The sequence below is a fragment of the Nicotiana attenuata genome, unplaced genomic scaffold (genome assembly GCF_001879085.1).
Source record: "Nicotiana attenuata strain UT unplaced genomic scaffold, NIATTr2, whole genome shotgun sequence".
Taxonomy (NCBI): domain Eukaryota; kingdom Viridiplantae; phylum Streptophyta; class Magnoliopsida; order Solanales; family Solanaceae; genus Nicotiana; species Nicotiana attenuata.
In genome coordinates this window covers 605447-620222 of record NW_017670398.1, presented here as the reverse complement: position 1 = coordinate 620222, position 14776 = coordinate 605447, and the positions used below count along the sequence as shown (strand labels likewise).

At 37.8% G+C, this 14776-nt stretch overlaps 1 protein-coding gene across 1 annotated transcript in view; it reads left to right on the top strand.

The window, feature by feature from the left end:
- Positions 1-14404, top strand: part of LOC109238867 (cyclin-dependent kinase C-1-like) — a 14780-nt gene extending 376 nt beyond the window's left edge. Inside the window, exons 2-12 of the mRNA XM_019405348.1 lie at positions 2182-2263; positions 2397-2487; positions 2585-2614; positions 2712-2821; positions 2920-2992; positions 3093-3213; positions 3323-3440; positions 4533-4672; positions 4763-4820; positions 13351-13421; positions 13653-14404. Of these exons, the coding sequence (XP_019260893.1) occupies positions 2182-2263; positions 2397-2487; positions 2585-2614; positions 2712-2821; positions 2920-2992; positions 3093-3213; positions 3323-3440; positions 4533-4672; positions 4763-4820; positions 13351-13421; positions 13653-14178 (1420 nt within the window). The 3' untranslated portion in view covers positions 14179-14404. The remainder of the gene's footprint in view (positions 1-2181; positions 2264-2396; positions 2488-2584; positions 2615-2711; positions 2822-2919; positions 2993-3092; positions 3214-3322; positions 3441-4532; positions 4673-4762; positions 4821-13350; positions 13422-13652) is intronic.
- Positions 14405-14776: the final 372 nt, after the last annotated feature.

The window sequence follows — 14776 nt, the reverse complement described above, 5'->3', positions numbered from 1 at the left end:
CAGAAATTAACATTCTTTTACTTTGCCTCTTATTTGGATAAATTGTTGCTGTATTTCTCAGTTTTTTTAATATATTTAATAATCGACAAGGATGGGTTGCTTTTTTGCCTCATTAAATACTGTAGAAAATAGGAGCTTTTGGTACATTTGGGATTGTTTCATTGGTATGTTATTTTGTATTTTGCTCTTGTAGTCTTTGTGGGTAAATGAGAATCTTTTATTGTGGTTTTGTCTTAGTTTGTTGTAATGCCATTGCTTTATGATCTGATATTAGGTTGTTATTGAGTTTGTTTTCTGAGAAAATAGCGATTGGACCATTGGATTAATCTGTTTGAAATAGGCCATGTGAAGCATATATAAAGACTTATTGAGAAAAAGGCATACCCGGAAAATAACTGTCCCATTTATCAAACAAGTGTTTTTTTCTTCCCGTTAATGACTTAACTTCGTTCTTTTCATGCCTCAAGAAGATGTAATGTTATTTCTTGTGTAGCCCTTTGTCCCTGAACTTAAAAATGTTATTGAAGGTTGCCTTTTGTTCTTTTTAGTTGTCGTGTTTCATTCTAACCATATTGAATCCGATTAGTTGATTCAGTTCTTATCTTTGGCATGGTTTTGGGTTTTGAATAATCGGTTTTGTTTAGAATTTCATAGTTCAGATAGGAACTGAGTTTTGGTAAGGTTTCCACGATGTACTCACATAACACAGTGTTAGTGCTACTGTTGTTCGATAGAACTTTTGCTTATCGAAAAATAAGAAAAGAAATACTTTTGGGGAAACAATTGTTTGTCCTTTAAATAACCAGACCCTTTGTTCCGACCTCTCTCATCCTTCTTCAATTAAGGTTTGGGAAGGAGGGGCTATGGCTAGGATCTGGGGGTTGGAGAACGGTAGAGAGGTTGATGGGATCTGCATATGGGGAGGTGGTTTTTGATTGGGGCAGTTCTGATGAAAAGAAGTCACGGGTGGGGCAGGGAAATGGGTTGCTGGATGATGCACTCGCTAGTTGGAGAGTTGTAGGGTTGGGGAATAGAAAATTGTACCGGGAAAAAGTGATGGAAGCGGCAGGGAAGGGAAATTTGGATGGTGGGGCTACTAGGGCGGGTATAGGGAGTGGCAATGGGAGCTACGGTTGAGGAAGGGAGGGTGGAATCGGCAAGATGAGGGGGAAGTGGCTTGATAACACGCTGGTATGTAATGGCTTCTGAGGAGAGTTAATTCCTGTTTTTCTTCTTATTTCTTTGTGTCTCGTCTCGCCTGGAAGATGTAAGAGTTGGTTTTCCAAATTTATCCGCAGTATACTCAAGAGAATGTCGGAAAAGCTCTTGGTTTAGTTGAATTATTGTGGTAAGGATCGGTTAAAGGCCAGGCCAAAGTCATGCAACAGGGCAGTGCAATGATTTATTCTCAGTCAGGTCATGTTTACAAGTTGCTAAACAATGGAACAAACAACTACCCCCAGTGTCCTTAGAAGGTACTATGGAAATCAAGAGCCCCATATAAAGTTGCATTCTTTATGTGGTAGCAGCCCATTTGTTCCTGCAATGTAATACAGCAGTTGTAGGACCTGTTCTTGAACATTTTTGGGCAGCATTGATAATGGCACAGTCAATCAGACAATTATTGGATGGTCAGTGGAGTTGCAGCTTTCACAAGTCTCTTAAGAAGTATTGGAGGACTAACCCAGTATGTGTCTGTTGGATACTATGGAAAGAGGAACTTTAGGTGTTTTGAGGGCAGAACTAGCTCAATTCAGATTCTTAGTATACAGATGTTTAGGCATGCTGGCATTTTCTTGCAGTCTACAGATTTGTATGATGAAAATCGCATGATAGATTTTATTGAGTCACTACAGGAGTAATTTTGTACAGGGGAGCTTCTTCTTTTTGTTTTCGTATAGGGGGCGCCTCATTTTGTAATGTCCAGAATTAGCTTAGTGTGTCCCTGCTTTTTGTTTTTGTTAATAAAAATATAAGTTACTGATAGTAAACGGCCATGTCATGCAATAAGGATGCAATTGGCGTTATTGTTTGGGACCATATTGCAACTATTGTAATTGGTGACTAGATGAAATTGATTCAATTCAGAGATGACTCCCCGAACTTTCCATTTGTTGATATTTCATTGGTTGCTTCATGGTTTGTATGCTTAGCATGATTGTCACTGTTGCTCTTTTCCAGGCAAGTGTACATGGCCAGAGAAAAGGCAACTGGGGAGATTGTTGCTTTGAAAAAGATACGTATGGACAATGAGAAGGAGGGGGTACTGTTCTTTCCCCCAATCATCACTCTGTTTTTAGATTTGTATTTATCCCTTTTAAATGTTAGAGCTTATTTTGACTAATGGATTGCAGTCCTGAGATTGATAATATGGTAAATTTTGCTTATTTCTGCAGTTCCCAATAACAGCCATCCGCGAGATTAAAATTCTAAAGAAATTGCAGCATGAAAATGTCATTCAGCTAAAAGAGATAGTAACCTCCCAAGGTACTTTCTCTCTTAATCTTAACTGCTATATGTTTTGAAAATTTGCTTAAGTTTGGTTAACTTTTATTGTCAGTTCTGACATGAATTTCTCTTCTAGGTCCTGAAGGGGATGAACAAGGGAAGCTAGGTATTCCAGCTAAGATTTTTCTTATTGATAGTGAAGTTCCTTTCCCATCGTTTGCAGAAATTAATATTCATGAATTTCAATTTTATTTGAGGAACAGATAATAACAAGTACAAGGGAAACATTTACATGGTTTTTGAATACATGGATCATGACTTGACTGGACTTGCTGATCGACCAGGGTTGAGATTCACAATTCCACAGATTAAAGTATCGTAAGCCTATCTTGCAGAAAAAGATTTATACTTCTTCTGATTGTGATGACCATCTATTCACTGCATATTTATTGATGATATTACTTTTTCCAGTGCTACATGAAGCAACTCCTTACTGGTCTGCATTACTGCCATGTTAATCAAGTTCTTCACAGAGATATCAAAGGTTAGTTTTCATTCAACTCTCTGTATGTAACATATTGATCTTTGCAATTGTTACTGGAATCTCATGACACATTTGTATCCTTTCATTTTTATGTTTGCAGGCTCTAATCTTCTGATAGATAATGAAGGAAATCTGAAGCTTGCTGATTTTGGTTTAGCACGGTCATTTTCTGGTGATCACAATGCTAATCTGACAAATCGTGTTATTACTCTGTGGTACAGGTAAATCTAAAGCCTGTTAAAGCATTCTGCTTATTACTTTTCTTGTATCACTGTAGCACTCTGAAATTTTTCTGCTCTTTCTAAACTAATATACGATAATCTTGGACAGACCTCCAGAGTTGTTGCTTGGAGCCACAAAGTATGGCCCAGCTGTTGACATGTGGTCCGTTGGTTGTATATTTGCTGAACTTCTCTTCGGGAAGCCAATCTTACCTGGAAAAAATGAGGTAATATCCTCTAAAACTTTTGCTCTGCTTCTCTAGGTGCTGTAGGTAGGTGTCAGTAGCTTCACTTTACAAGTTTACCGGTTACTCGTGGTCCAAGGAATATTTGCTAATGTGCTATTGGCTCTATTCATAAGGAGTATCTTTTACTTTTGTCAGATGGTGTACTAATCAAATTCTCTGGCTAACATGCTCACATCAATGAAGGATTTGGATTAGAAAACAACTTATTTGAACCAGATCTCACAATCAATTGAATAAGTTGAACAGCGAAAAAATTTCTTAGCTAGTTTCTTCTATTTGATCTTGTTAGCTAGGCCCGTGATTAATAAACTCCATGTTAAGGACTAACAGCAAGCAAAAATCGGAGTAGCATGGACAAGGATTCAGTTCATTAGGGCACAAACATTCTGAAAATTTAGGAGATCACATGAACAATAGAAGTATTACGTCCTCTGTTATATGATGGTAATTGATTAGAAACCGAGCTTAAGATGTTAATTTGACTTATGTATTATGTTAGTGGTAGTAGAAGAAAATTTTAAGTTAGTGACGTAGTTGTAAAGTTTGCTGATAGACAAAATATCATATCAAAATTTAAATTTTGAATGGTTAATGAATTTAAATTCTTCGAAGTGTTGTATAATATAATATTCTTATAAGTGGAATGATGTCAACATTTTCGAAGACATTCCAAAATAGAAAGAGCGTAATATTAGTTGAAAAAAGGAGTAATATTGTTTTATGGCGTGTCTGTATCTGCAAGAAATGGTAAGATTCTGAAATGTATTATCAGGCCATGGTATTAGAAACTCGAGGATGTGATTAAGTGAAGTCAGATGCATAGATTTATTTATTTCTGGTGAAAGGAAGAAGTCTGGTAGAAGTTGAGAACATCATGCAGTTCATGAGACTCCTTTCCAGTTCAATGTCTTTAAGCTAATTTAATCTGCTTCTCTTTCTGTGTGCGCCTCTTCATTTTTTTTCCTGTGTCTCTTGCTTTGGCTTCATGTTTATGCTAACTTTACAATTTTATGATTTCTGTTGGCTTCGTTGAAGATCAATTCCCTCACTCTTACTCTTTTCTGATTACAGCCTGAACAGTTGAACAAAATATATGAGCTTTGTGGAACCCCTGATGAAGTTAACTGGCCTGGTGTATCAAAGATTCCTTGGTATGGCAAGTTCAAGCCAGCAAGGCCAATGAAAAGACGAGTTAGAGAGGTCTTTAGGCAGTTAAGTGTTCACTCTCTGAAATGCTGAGTTGTTTGAACTACTTGTTTTTGTAACTTGGCTAACATACTTAGTTCTTATTCATTGTGCAGTTTTGATCGCCATGCTTTGGATTTATTAGACAAAATGCTGACTCTTGATCCATCTCAGGTATTTCCCTTAATGTGGTTATAGTAACTAAATCTCAAACTACATTGGTTTACTTTGTGCCATTATTTTGGAGAAGGTGTTTCTTGAAGATCTGAACATATCAGAAGGTGCTTTAGTACAGAAAATGATATGGATCAAACTCTCTGTTGCAACAAGAATATAGGTTTCTTGGGCATCTGAACTTATTTATGAGGTCAACATGTACACTCCTTGAGAGTTCCTTTCTGTCCAAAGGCACCACTTTGTTCATTAGTGTGTCGCTATTCTCAATATGTAGAGTTTTAGTTACTGCTGCAATTTGTATGCTCAATTGATTTGCTTTTGTCTGATGTTATCAGAATTTGAAGAGGGATGTTGGTTGCGTATTTCTTAGTTCCCACAAGGATTATACCAGAACATATCGTAAAACAGTCACCTTTGTTAATAAATACAGTTCTTATTTCCCACCCATTTGATGTGATGCATTTTGACTGGACAAACATATGAAGTTAATTATGCATTTGCGATTATTCTGTTCTTATCTTTTGATGTATGTTAAGACCTAAAAGTGTAAAAGGAAATTGAAAAATGAACTGGGCAGGTTGATCGTCTTTAAAAGTGAAATGAATGAATGGTGAATGGTGGTTAGAAGTTGTGATACTAAAAGTGTGGGCTTACCCATAATTAGGGCATGCGGGCTAGTCAAGTGCATGATTTACAAAGGTTGGATGATACTTTGGGCTATCAGATAGGAGCTTCCATTGATTTACTTGAGCATGCCTTTAGTTGCCAGGTACAAAGCAAAATAGATGTCGAGAAAAGATTGAGAAGAGGTGTGAAAAGAGACTTCAACCTGAAAAGGCAGTACTTATCTCTCGGGGTAGGATTATACTCATTAACAGTGTACTCGACTCTCTTCAACTTACCTTATGTCTTTATTTCCATGCCAGTCAGTATGAAGAAAAAATTGGACAAGATTAGGAGGAACTCTGCGGGGTGGAAACAAGGAAAAGAGGACTTTTCACTTGGTGAAGTGGAACATGGTGATGCTGGAGAAACTTGAAAGCATATATTAGTAGTCTACTACTGAAACGACTGTGGGGATACAGCAAAAAGGAGAGGATTTTATGGAGAAGGGTACGGGGAACAACGTCTCTGGTATATTGGTCTAGGCAGGAACACAAGGTTTTGGAAAGATGTTTGGAGAGGACATACACCACTTATTATTTGATATGATGACCATTTTAATGTCACCACTAATCTAGGAAGTTGTGTGTCGTAATGTTGCAATCAGAGCAGCTGGTGCAAAAACCCTAGAAGACTCTGCTTTGGGAAGTACTAAGAATCGCGCTACTGTTAAAAGACTTAGAGCATGTGGCTCTGGGCCTGTGGCTTTAAATGCAGAAGAAGCTGATTGTACCATATGGAAGAGGCAACAGAACGAAATATTCTCTGTAGGGCTTCATGTTACAAGGAGATTGAATCAAGAGTTGGGCAACCCTTTCAATTGGCCACGTTAGGAGATATAGAAATCTAAGGCCTCTTTTTAGGCTGCCTGCTTTATATGGTTGGTTTCAGATGATGCGTGCTGCACCTGAAGCAATCTAAGGGATGTCGATTTGTAGCAGGTCTTATCTGTGTAGCAGCGAGGAGGAGAACTGTAATCATCTTTATTGCATTGCACAGTAGCGAGACAGATTTGGAACCTGTTTTATTATATTTTCTATATGCCTTTTGTCATGCTATGCATGGTCAAGGATCTTTTGACCAGCTGGCGTTGTTTTCTTTTGGAAAAATTACGTCCGTTGTCACTTGACCCAACATCCTAACTGAAAATGGCCCAAGTTTGAAGCCCTTACCCGGTTTGGCCAGGTTGTATATAACCTGAAAGAATCTTTTCATCATTTAGCCCAACATTAAAGACTCAGTTCCTCTATAGTCCATAGCCACCTAAGCTTCTTGATATCTCTCTTTTATGCGTATTCTGCCTTATCAAATAAGCACACTTCAACTCCAAGTGCGAAGCTGGATCTTTGAATAAGATTTGAAGTTGTACAATTACAAATTTGCCTCATCCTTGCTACTAGGTTTAGTTTTCTCTTCCTTTCAGTGTATATAATCATAAAACCTCCATTACTGGAGCTCAAGTTTCTCAAATCTAAAATTTGATTGATTAAAAAAAACTCCATTGAAGGTTGAAGCTTTAAGTTTGAACCATTCAGATCTAAGATTTGAGATTAATTTTGAAATGGGTGTTATTGGGTTTGCTTGAAAACATCATTGGTTGTTGTTCCAATCGATTTGAAACATCAAGAGGAGTTCAAAACTTAAATTTGAAGCAGATTTGAGCTAGATTTAAGTTAAATTTCACAAGAGGCTCAAGAAAGAAGAAGAAGAACTTGTGAATCTCCGGTTATAGGATTCATTGGTATGACAATGTATAATATTGTATATGGGTATATAAACATCTCTTATACACTATTATACCTAGCTGATACATTATTTACAGGTATTTAGTGGATTACTAACTTCTTCTTCTTCATGATTTGTGTTAAAATTGAGGTGTAATGGTTGCTAAAAGGTATTTTGTCTGTAAACGTATATAATTGTTGTTTATACACAATTATACAACATAAATACATTGTTTAGACATTATAAATACAAGTGTGTATATATATTGTATAAATATGTAAAAGTGTATATAATTTTGTATAATTATGTATATACCAGTGTATAAGAATGTACAACGGCGAAATTAAATTTTTATGTGTTTTCTTACCTTTTCTCAAGCTGGACAACCTCCTTTGCTTGTTTTTAACTTATTCTCTGTTTTGGGTTAAACTCAATTAATGACATCATTGAAGAAAAAAAAATAAAGAACTAAAATCTAGCAATGATGTGTGTAAAAGAAGGAGTTACCATTTGTTCTACCATTGACAAAGCAAAAAAGCAGCGAAATTTATTTTTATTTATTTGTTCATAAATGAATGTATATTTTACTAATTGTTTAATCGATTTCTTCTACTTTTATATTCATATATTATATGTTTAGTAACTATTTAATTGAAATCCAGCAAATTCTCTGCAACTAAGGGGAAAAACGCTACCAGTTCTTCTTTTTTTCTTTCTCTTTTTATATTTAAATATATTTTTATTAATTGTCTCATAACGTTAATAGTAAAACACTGATTTTGGTAGGAGATGAGTACATAATCTCTCCTCAATAATAGGTATGTTGAATAGCATTGATCGTAAGAAATGTTGATTGTGTGAAAAAATGCTGGGTTTTCGGATTTGGGCCTATTGTCTTTGGGCTATAGATTTGCAAAGTTATTAATGGGCTACTCAATTACAATGTATGTGTATGAATTGTACTTATGTGTAATTCTCCCTTTTCTTTTTTGTTTTTTTTTTTAGGGGGGGGGGGGGGGGGGGGAATCAGCAAATCATTGAAGAATTCGTAGAAACCAGTGCCAGCTTGATATGTTGGTCTTGTGAGGAATTCCAGATGTTTCGAACAGGAAGATCTTGTACAGAAACTAAAGTATAGATGTTTATGGTTTTTGGTTTATATGTAAGGATGAGGATAGCATGTTAAAGTTCATTAATTCACTACAGGAGTAGAAATTTTGTACAGACGAGACTCCTCTTTGTTTTTGTATACGAGGGTTCCTAACTTTGTAATGTCCTAGCACCATCTTAGTGTTAGGCTGTTTAATAGTATAATATAATTATGACTTATTCAGAAAAAAAAAACTTACTGCCTTGGGAACGAGCTCATTGGATCTTCATGAGAAGAGAAGAAACACTATTTCCTTGAAAAATTAAGGAAAAGGTGATTACAATTTGATAGATAAGCAGAGGCATGTGGAGAAATGACAAAGACAACTATAATTGACAGATCAGAAGCCAGAAGGTAATTAGTGGCCGAGAAGTTAACTTATGCCTTTGTGTAGAAGAAAGTTATAGAATGCCAATAGATTGGATCAGTTAAGAAGAAACTTGCTGTGGCAAGGCAACAAAGAGAAAAAAAGAGGACATTTCACCTAGTCAAATGGAGTGAAGTCACTGCTACCAAGAAAGATAAAGGACTGGAATTAAAAACTTGAGGTGCACGATAGGAGCATACTCTCTAAGTGGCTATGGAGGTTCAACTATGAAACTGGGACTTTCTGGAGGAATGTCATCCATACCAAGTATGGAGCAGATAATACCAGAAATGTGTCTACATCACCTGGAGTAGCAGTCTTGAGAAGCATTAGGGTAGTCTGGCCTTCTTTTAATGAAAATATTGATTTTGAAGTGGGTAATACTCGGAAACTATGCTTTTGAAATGACAACTGGATTAATCAGTGCTCTTTAAAGACCAATTTCCTGACTCATACAGATTGCCAGCCAACCCGATGCCACCTTGGCTTGCTATAAAACAAGACACTTGAAACTTCACATTGAGATGAAATCTTAATGATTTGAAAGTGAGAGGAGTTGCTGCTTTACTACTTCTCTTGGAACCATTCCAAAGCCTCAACTTAAGTGAAGATACTTGAGTTTGGAAGCGACATGATAAAGGTGTCTTCGTTGTAAAACTCTTGTTACAAGACTTTTACTAGACAAGCCTTTAGCGCAGTCAGCGGCTCTGGTATCTGATCTGGATAACAAAAACCCTATTCAAAGTGTTCCGTGTCTCTTGGTTGCTGGCCCAAAATGCATGTTTAATACATGACGACAACAACAACAAACCCAGTGTAATCCTACAAGTGGGGTCTGGGGATGTTTAATACATGACAACCTTTAAAAAAATGGGTAATTTCTCGTGCAGTAGGTGCCACTTATGTGGGAAGAAGCAGGAAATATAAACCATTTTTTCATTCATTGCAAAGTGACAACAAAGCTATAACACATATACCCGAACATAATTGGCCTAAAAGTGGTAATAGCGAGAACTACCGCACAGTTGCCTACTCTACTAGAACAGAGGCAGAAAGAGGAGAAACAATTTGTTTTCTTTTTGGTGCTAGAAGGAGTTCAATATTTGTCCCCTCAGAATCCTTGCAAGACTAGAAAGGGGTTCCTTTTTTTCTTTTCTTTTTTGATTTTCTGCTCACCTGTAAATATTGTAGCATTTCCTTGGTGCTGCTGTTATAATATAATTATCTTTCTAAAATAATTTATAGAATGAGAGTCATGGATGGTTTACTATCTCTAAGTTAAATGACACAAATTTAATTCTTATAGTTGCTCAGCTAGTGGAAGTACCGATCACAACACTGGTGACTTTTATTGTAAATATTGTAGCATTTCCTTAGTGCTGCTGTTATAATATAATTATCTTTCTAAAATAATTTATAGAATGAGAGTCACCTGTAAATATTGTAGCATTTCCTTAGTGCTGCTGTTATAATATAATTATCTTTCTAAAATAATTTATAGAATGAGAGTCATGGATGGTTTACTATTTCTAAGTTAAATGACACAAATTTAAGTGTTATAGTTGCTCAGCTAGTGGAAGTACCGAGCTAGTGGAAGTACCGATCACAACATCGGTGACTTTTATTGTAGTGTGTTTTAACTTATAAACGATTTTTGAAATGGAAGAATGTTAACATACCCCATTACCTTTCAAAGAAAAAGATACCCGTCAATGTGAAAGAGTAGTGTTTTAAAATGGTTGTGAGACTAGTGATGTTATGTGGTGGTGAATATTGGGCTTCTAAGGCGTAATACACTAGATGAATGTCGTAAAAATGCAGATTTAAAAAAGGGTGTATGATCATAAATACTGGACGAGGTTAGGACTGATTGGATTCAACAGATGGTGCAGGTGGCAGACAATTGGGTAAAGAGCGAAGACAATTGGATAAAGAGCGAGGTTGCTTGAAATGGTTTGGCCATGTCGTAAGTGGACTTGTATCCATAGATGCACCAATATGATGATTAAAAAGTGATTTAAAAGGACGAGGTAACATGAAAGGAAGGTATCTAAAAGACCTGCATCACTCATGACCAATGCATACTTAGCTAAGGATAGAACAAAACAGGATCTAAAGATTCATGTAGGCACCAACCAGTTTGGATTAAGGTTAGTTGCTGTTACATTTACACTAGTTTGGATCAAGGGTAGGTAACAAAGCTAGCTGTTGTTACCTGGTATTTGTTAGGAGTCCAACAACAACAACAACCTAGTAAAATCTCATAGGTGGGATCTGGGGAGGGTAGTATGTTCGCAGACCTTACCCCTACCCCGAGGGACTAGAGAGGCTGTTTCCGATAGACCCTCGGCTCAAGAAGACGAAAAGAGACAATAGATCAGTACCAACAACATAAACCAGAAAAATAATAATAGCATCGTAAGCGCCAGAAAATAGATGGAAAAGCACTAACAATAACCAGTAAATATGGCCTGGTACTATGGAAAAACGGAAAAATAGTGTGAACACAACATTAACCATTAGCAGTCTAGACAAAACACTATCAGGCTAACCTCACACTCGGTACGAAGTAGGAAAATGCTCAACTACCTCCTAACCTACGACCCTGATGCCCGACCTCCACACCTTTCTATCAAGGGCCATGTCCTCGAAAATCTGGAGCCGCGCCATGTTATGTCAGATCACCTCTCCCCAATACTTCTTAAGCCGCCCTCTCATACCCGCCAATGCCAACCGCTCACACCTCCTTATCTGGGCATCTAGGCTTCTCCTCCACACGTGCCCGAACCATCTAAGTTTCGTTTCCCGCATCTTATCATCTATGGGAGCCACGCCACCTTCTTTCGAATATTTTCATTCCTAATCTTATCTATCCTACTTTGCCCGCACATCCACCTCAACATCCTCATTTCGGTGGCACTTTTTTGTCACACAGGACTCCATCTGCTAACCTCCATTTCATCCACCCCACCCCTATACAATGTGTGACATCCTCGTCGATATCCCTATCCCCCTGGATAACCGATCCAAGGTTCTTGGAAATTCCTCTCTTGGGGATGACCCGTGAGTCAAGCCCCACGTCCATGCCCGGTTCCCCGTCACGTCGTTGAACTTGCACTCCAGGTATTATAACTTAGTCCTACTCAACTTGAAATCCTTAGACTCAAGGGACTGTCTCCAAACCTCCAGCCTCTCGTTAACGCCGCCTCGCGTCTCATCAATTAGAACTATGTCATCAGCAAATAATATACACCATGGCACCTCCCCTTGAATATGGTGTGTCAGTGCCAGGGGCGGATCTACCTTAGCCCAAGCGGTGTCACGTGACACCGCTTTGTCGAAATTTTTTACTAATTATTTATATATAATTCAAATGAAAAAACAAGAAAAACGGTAAATTTAAATAAGTGACACCACTTGTCACAAAGAGGCGTTTAGCTTATCTGGTCAAAGCCTGAAGATTTCTGTGCAGGCCTGTGAGTTCGAACCTGTGTAGCCTCATTTTGCTTTTTTATACTTTTGTACTACTTGACTAGGACATACATTTTTTGAATTGGAGGGATGCTGCTTGTGTTATATTCTTTTCCTGATTATATTTTTAAATATGATATTATTAGAATAATTTTTTTATTTGTTCATGTCTAAAATGGTGACACCGTTTATAAAAACACCTGCGTACGCCCCTGGTCAGTGCGTCCATTGCCGGGGCAAATAAGAACGGGCTGAGCGCATATCCTAAACCCCATAACAACCAGAAAATGCTCCGAGTCGCCTCCCACTGTCCTAACCTGAGTCTTAGCTCCTTCATACATGTCCTCGGTCACTCTAATGTAAGCTACCGACACACCTTTACCTCCAGGCATCTCCAAAGAACCTCCCTAGGGACCTTGTCATACGCTTTCTCTAGGTCAATATACACCATGTGCAAATCCTTCTTCATATCCCTGTACTGTTCCACCAACCTCCTAATAAGGTGGATAGCTTCCGTAGTCGAACGACCGGCCATGAACCCGAACTGGTTGTTAGGAGTCCGTTTCCTTTTGTTATGTACTATTTGTATGTTAATATAGGGGTAAGTAAGATTTTAGAGAACCCCAAATTGTTGTACAAGCCAAACTATTTAATATGGAACGAAATGGTCCTAAATAGAGTGGAAAGGGTACCGAGGATACATATATTCAATCCCACTTAATATGGGATTAAAGTGTTGTTGATTGTGTTTCAAAAACCTGGACGGAAAAATAGCACCAGTAAACTGGAACAGCTTCCATATATCTTGATGCATTTCCCTTCTGACTTATATGTATATTTTACTGGTTTTGCCTTATTATTTACAGCGGGATCTAGATATTTTCTTGAGCAAGCCAGCATGAGTTATTGAAAGCCAACAAAATGGAGCTCTATCAGTTCTATTTATCTATTTATTACTTCAAAAGGATAACAGACTTTTGACATTTTTATTATCTCGTGTAACCCCAGTTTGGATATCTTTCCGTTCTTACAGAGACATCTGAACTTTACTTCAATGTCTTTAAATTATATTATAAGCTGTTTGACTGCATATGGCATATTTTCTATTCACCAAGTAATTCCAATTTTGATCGATGCCTCTTTTTCTGTAGAGAATATGTGCAAAGGATGCTCTAGATGCTGAATATTTCTGGACCGACCCCTTACCTTGTGATCCTAGAAGGTGCTTTTGCATCCACATTTCTCAGTGCTGTTTGTGCATATTGTATTCCCTATAATGGATCTGGAGACATCTTGGCCAATGTTCTTACATCTAACCACCTGTGGTCCAACTAATCTGAGATTTTTATGGGTTAACGACTTAACGTCAGTTAAAGCGTATCCTGAGATATATTATGCTATGTATACATATATATCTTTTCATCTAACAACTTGTTTCTACTCTGTTAAACAGCCTACCTAAATACGAATCATCACACGAGTTCCAGACTAAGAAAAAACGGCAACAGCAGCGACAGAATGAAGAATTGGCTAAAAGACAGAAGCTGCAGCACCCACAGCAACATTCACGCCTCCCTCCTATCCAACAGTCTGGGCAAAGTCATTCCCAGCACTGGGGTGGACCTAATCATCAAACCCAGCCTGCAATATCTGCTGGAGCTGGTCATCATCAATATGGAAAGCCTCGTGGTCCTGGAGGCCAAAATCGGTATCCTCCAGGTGGAAACCCTGGTGGGGGGTATTATCAAGATCGTGGGGCACAAGGCGGAGGTTATAGTAGTGGGACATATCCACCTCAGGGACGAGCCCCACCTTATCCTGGTAGTGGGGTGGCTTCCAGTGGTCCTCGGGGACCAAGTGGTGGCTATGGTGTTCCTCCTAATTACTCCCAAAGTGGTCAATATGGAGGTTCTGGCACAGGGAGAGGTTCTAACCAAATGAGTGGAAACCGTAACCAGCAGTATGGTTGGCAGCAATAGAGTCGGACCTGTTATGCAAATCACTGGCTAGACAGCATCAACGGAAACCATTAGCAATTGTAAGAACTTGTGGTTGGATGCAACAAATTTAGCAATTGATTTATCTACAACAGTACATGTAAAGTTGTGCTATTTTGTGAAGGGAATCTGTGTGGTTCATTTTTGGCTTAGGTATTCAAATTTTTGACACCCTGATTCTTTTATATAGCAATTTCTTTATACTCTATTCAGAGCCTTGGATATGCATCTATGCTAATGGCCCTTGCAGTTATTGTTGATGGTTGACACTATACTCCGTTGCAACTAACTGCTGCCTAAATGGATAAAACAAATTTCCAAATCCCCACCTTACCATGTTTTGGGGAATTGCCTCATAATTCATCCCGTGCATTAAGATTAGAATAACTTCTCTATTCACTAAAATTTGATTAGTAAAATAGTAAATAGATGGAAGAAATATTGGTTGATCTTTTATTCTTCCGCATTTTGTTTTAGGGGCTGAAGTCATATGAATCAAAACTAGCATCATAGAGTTTGTCTCGTAAGTAAAAGTAGTCTCATCTTCAGATATAAAGTTGAAAAGGCAATCTGTAGCTCT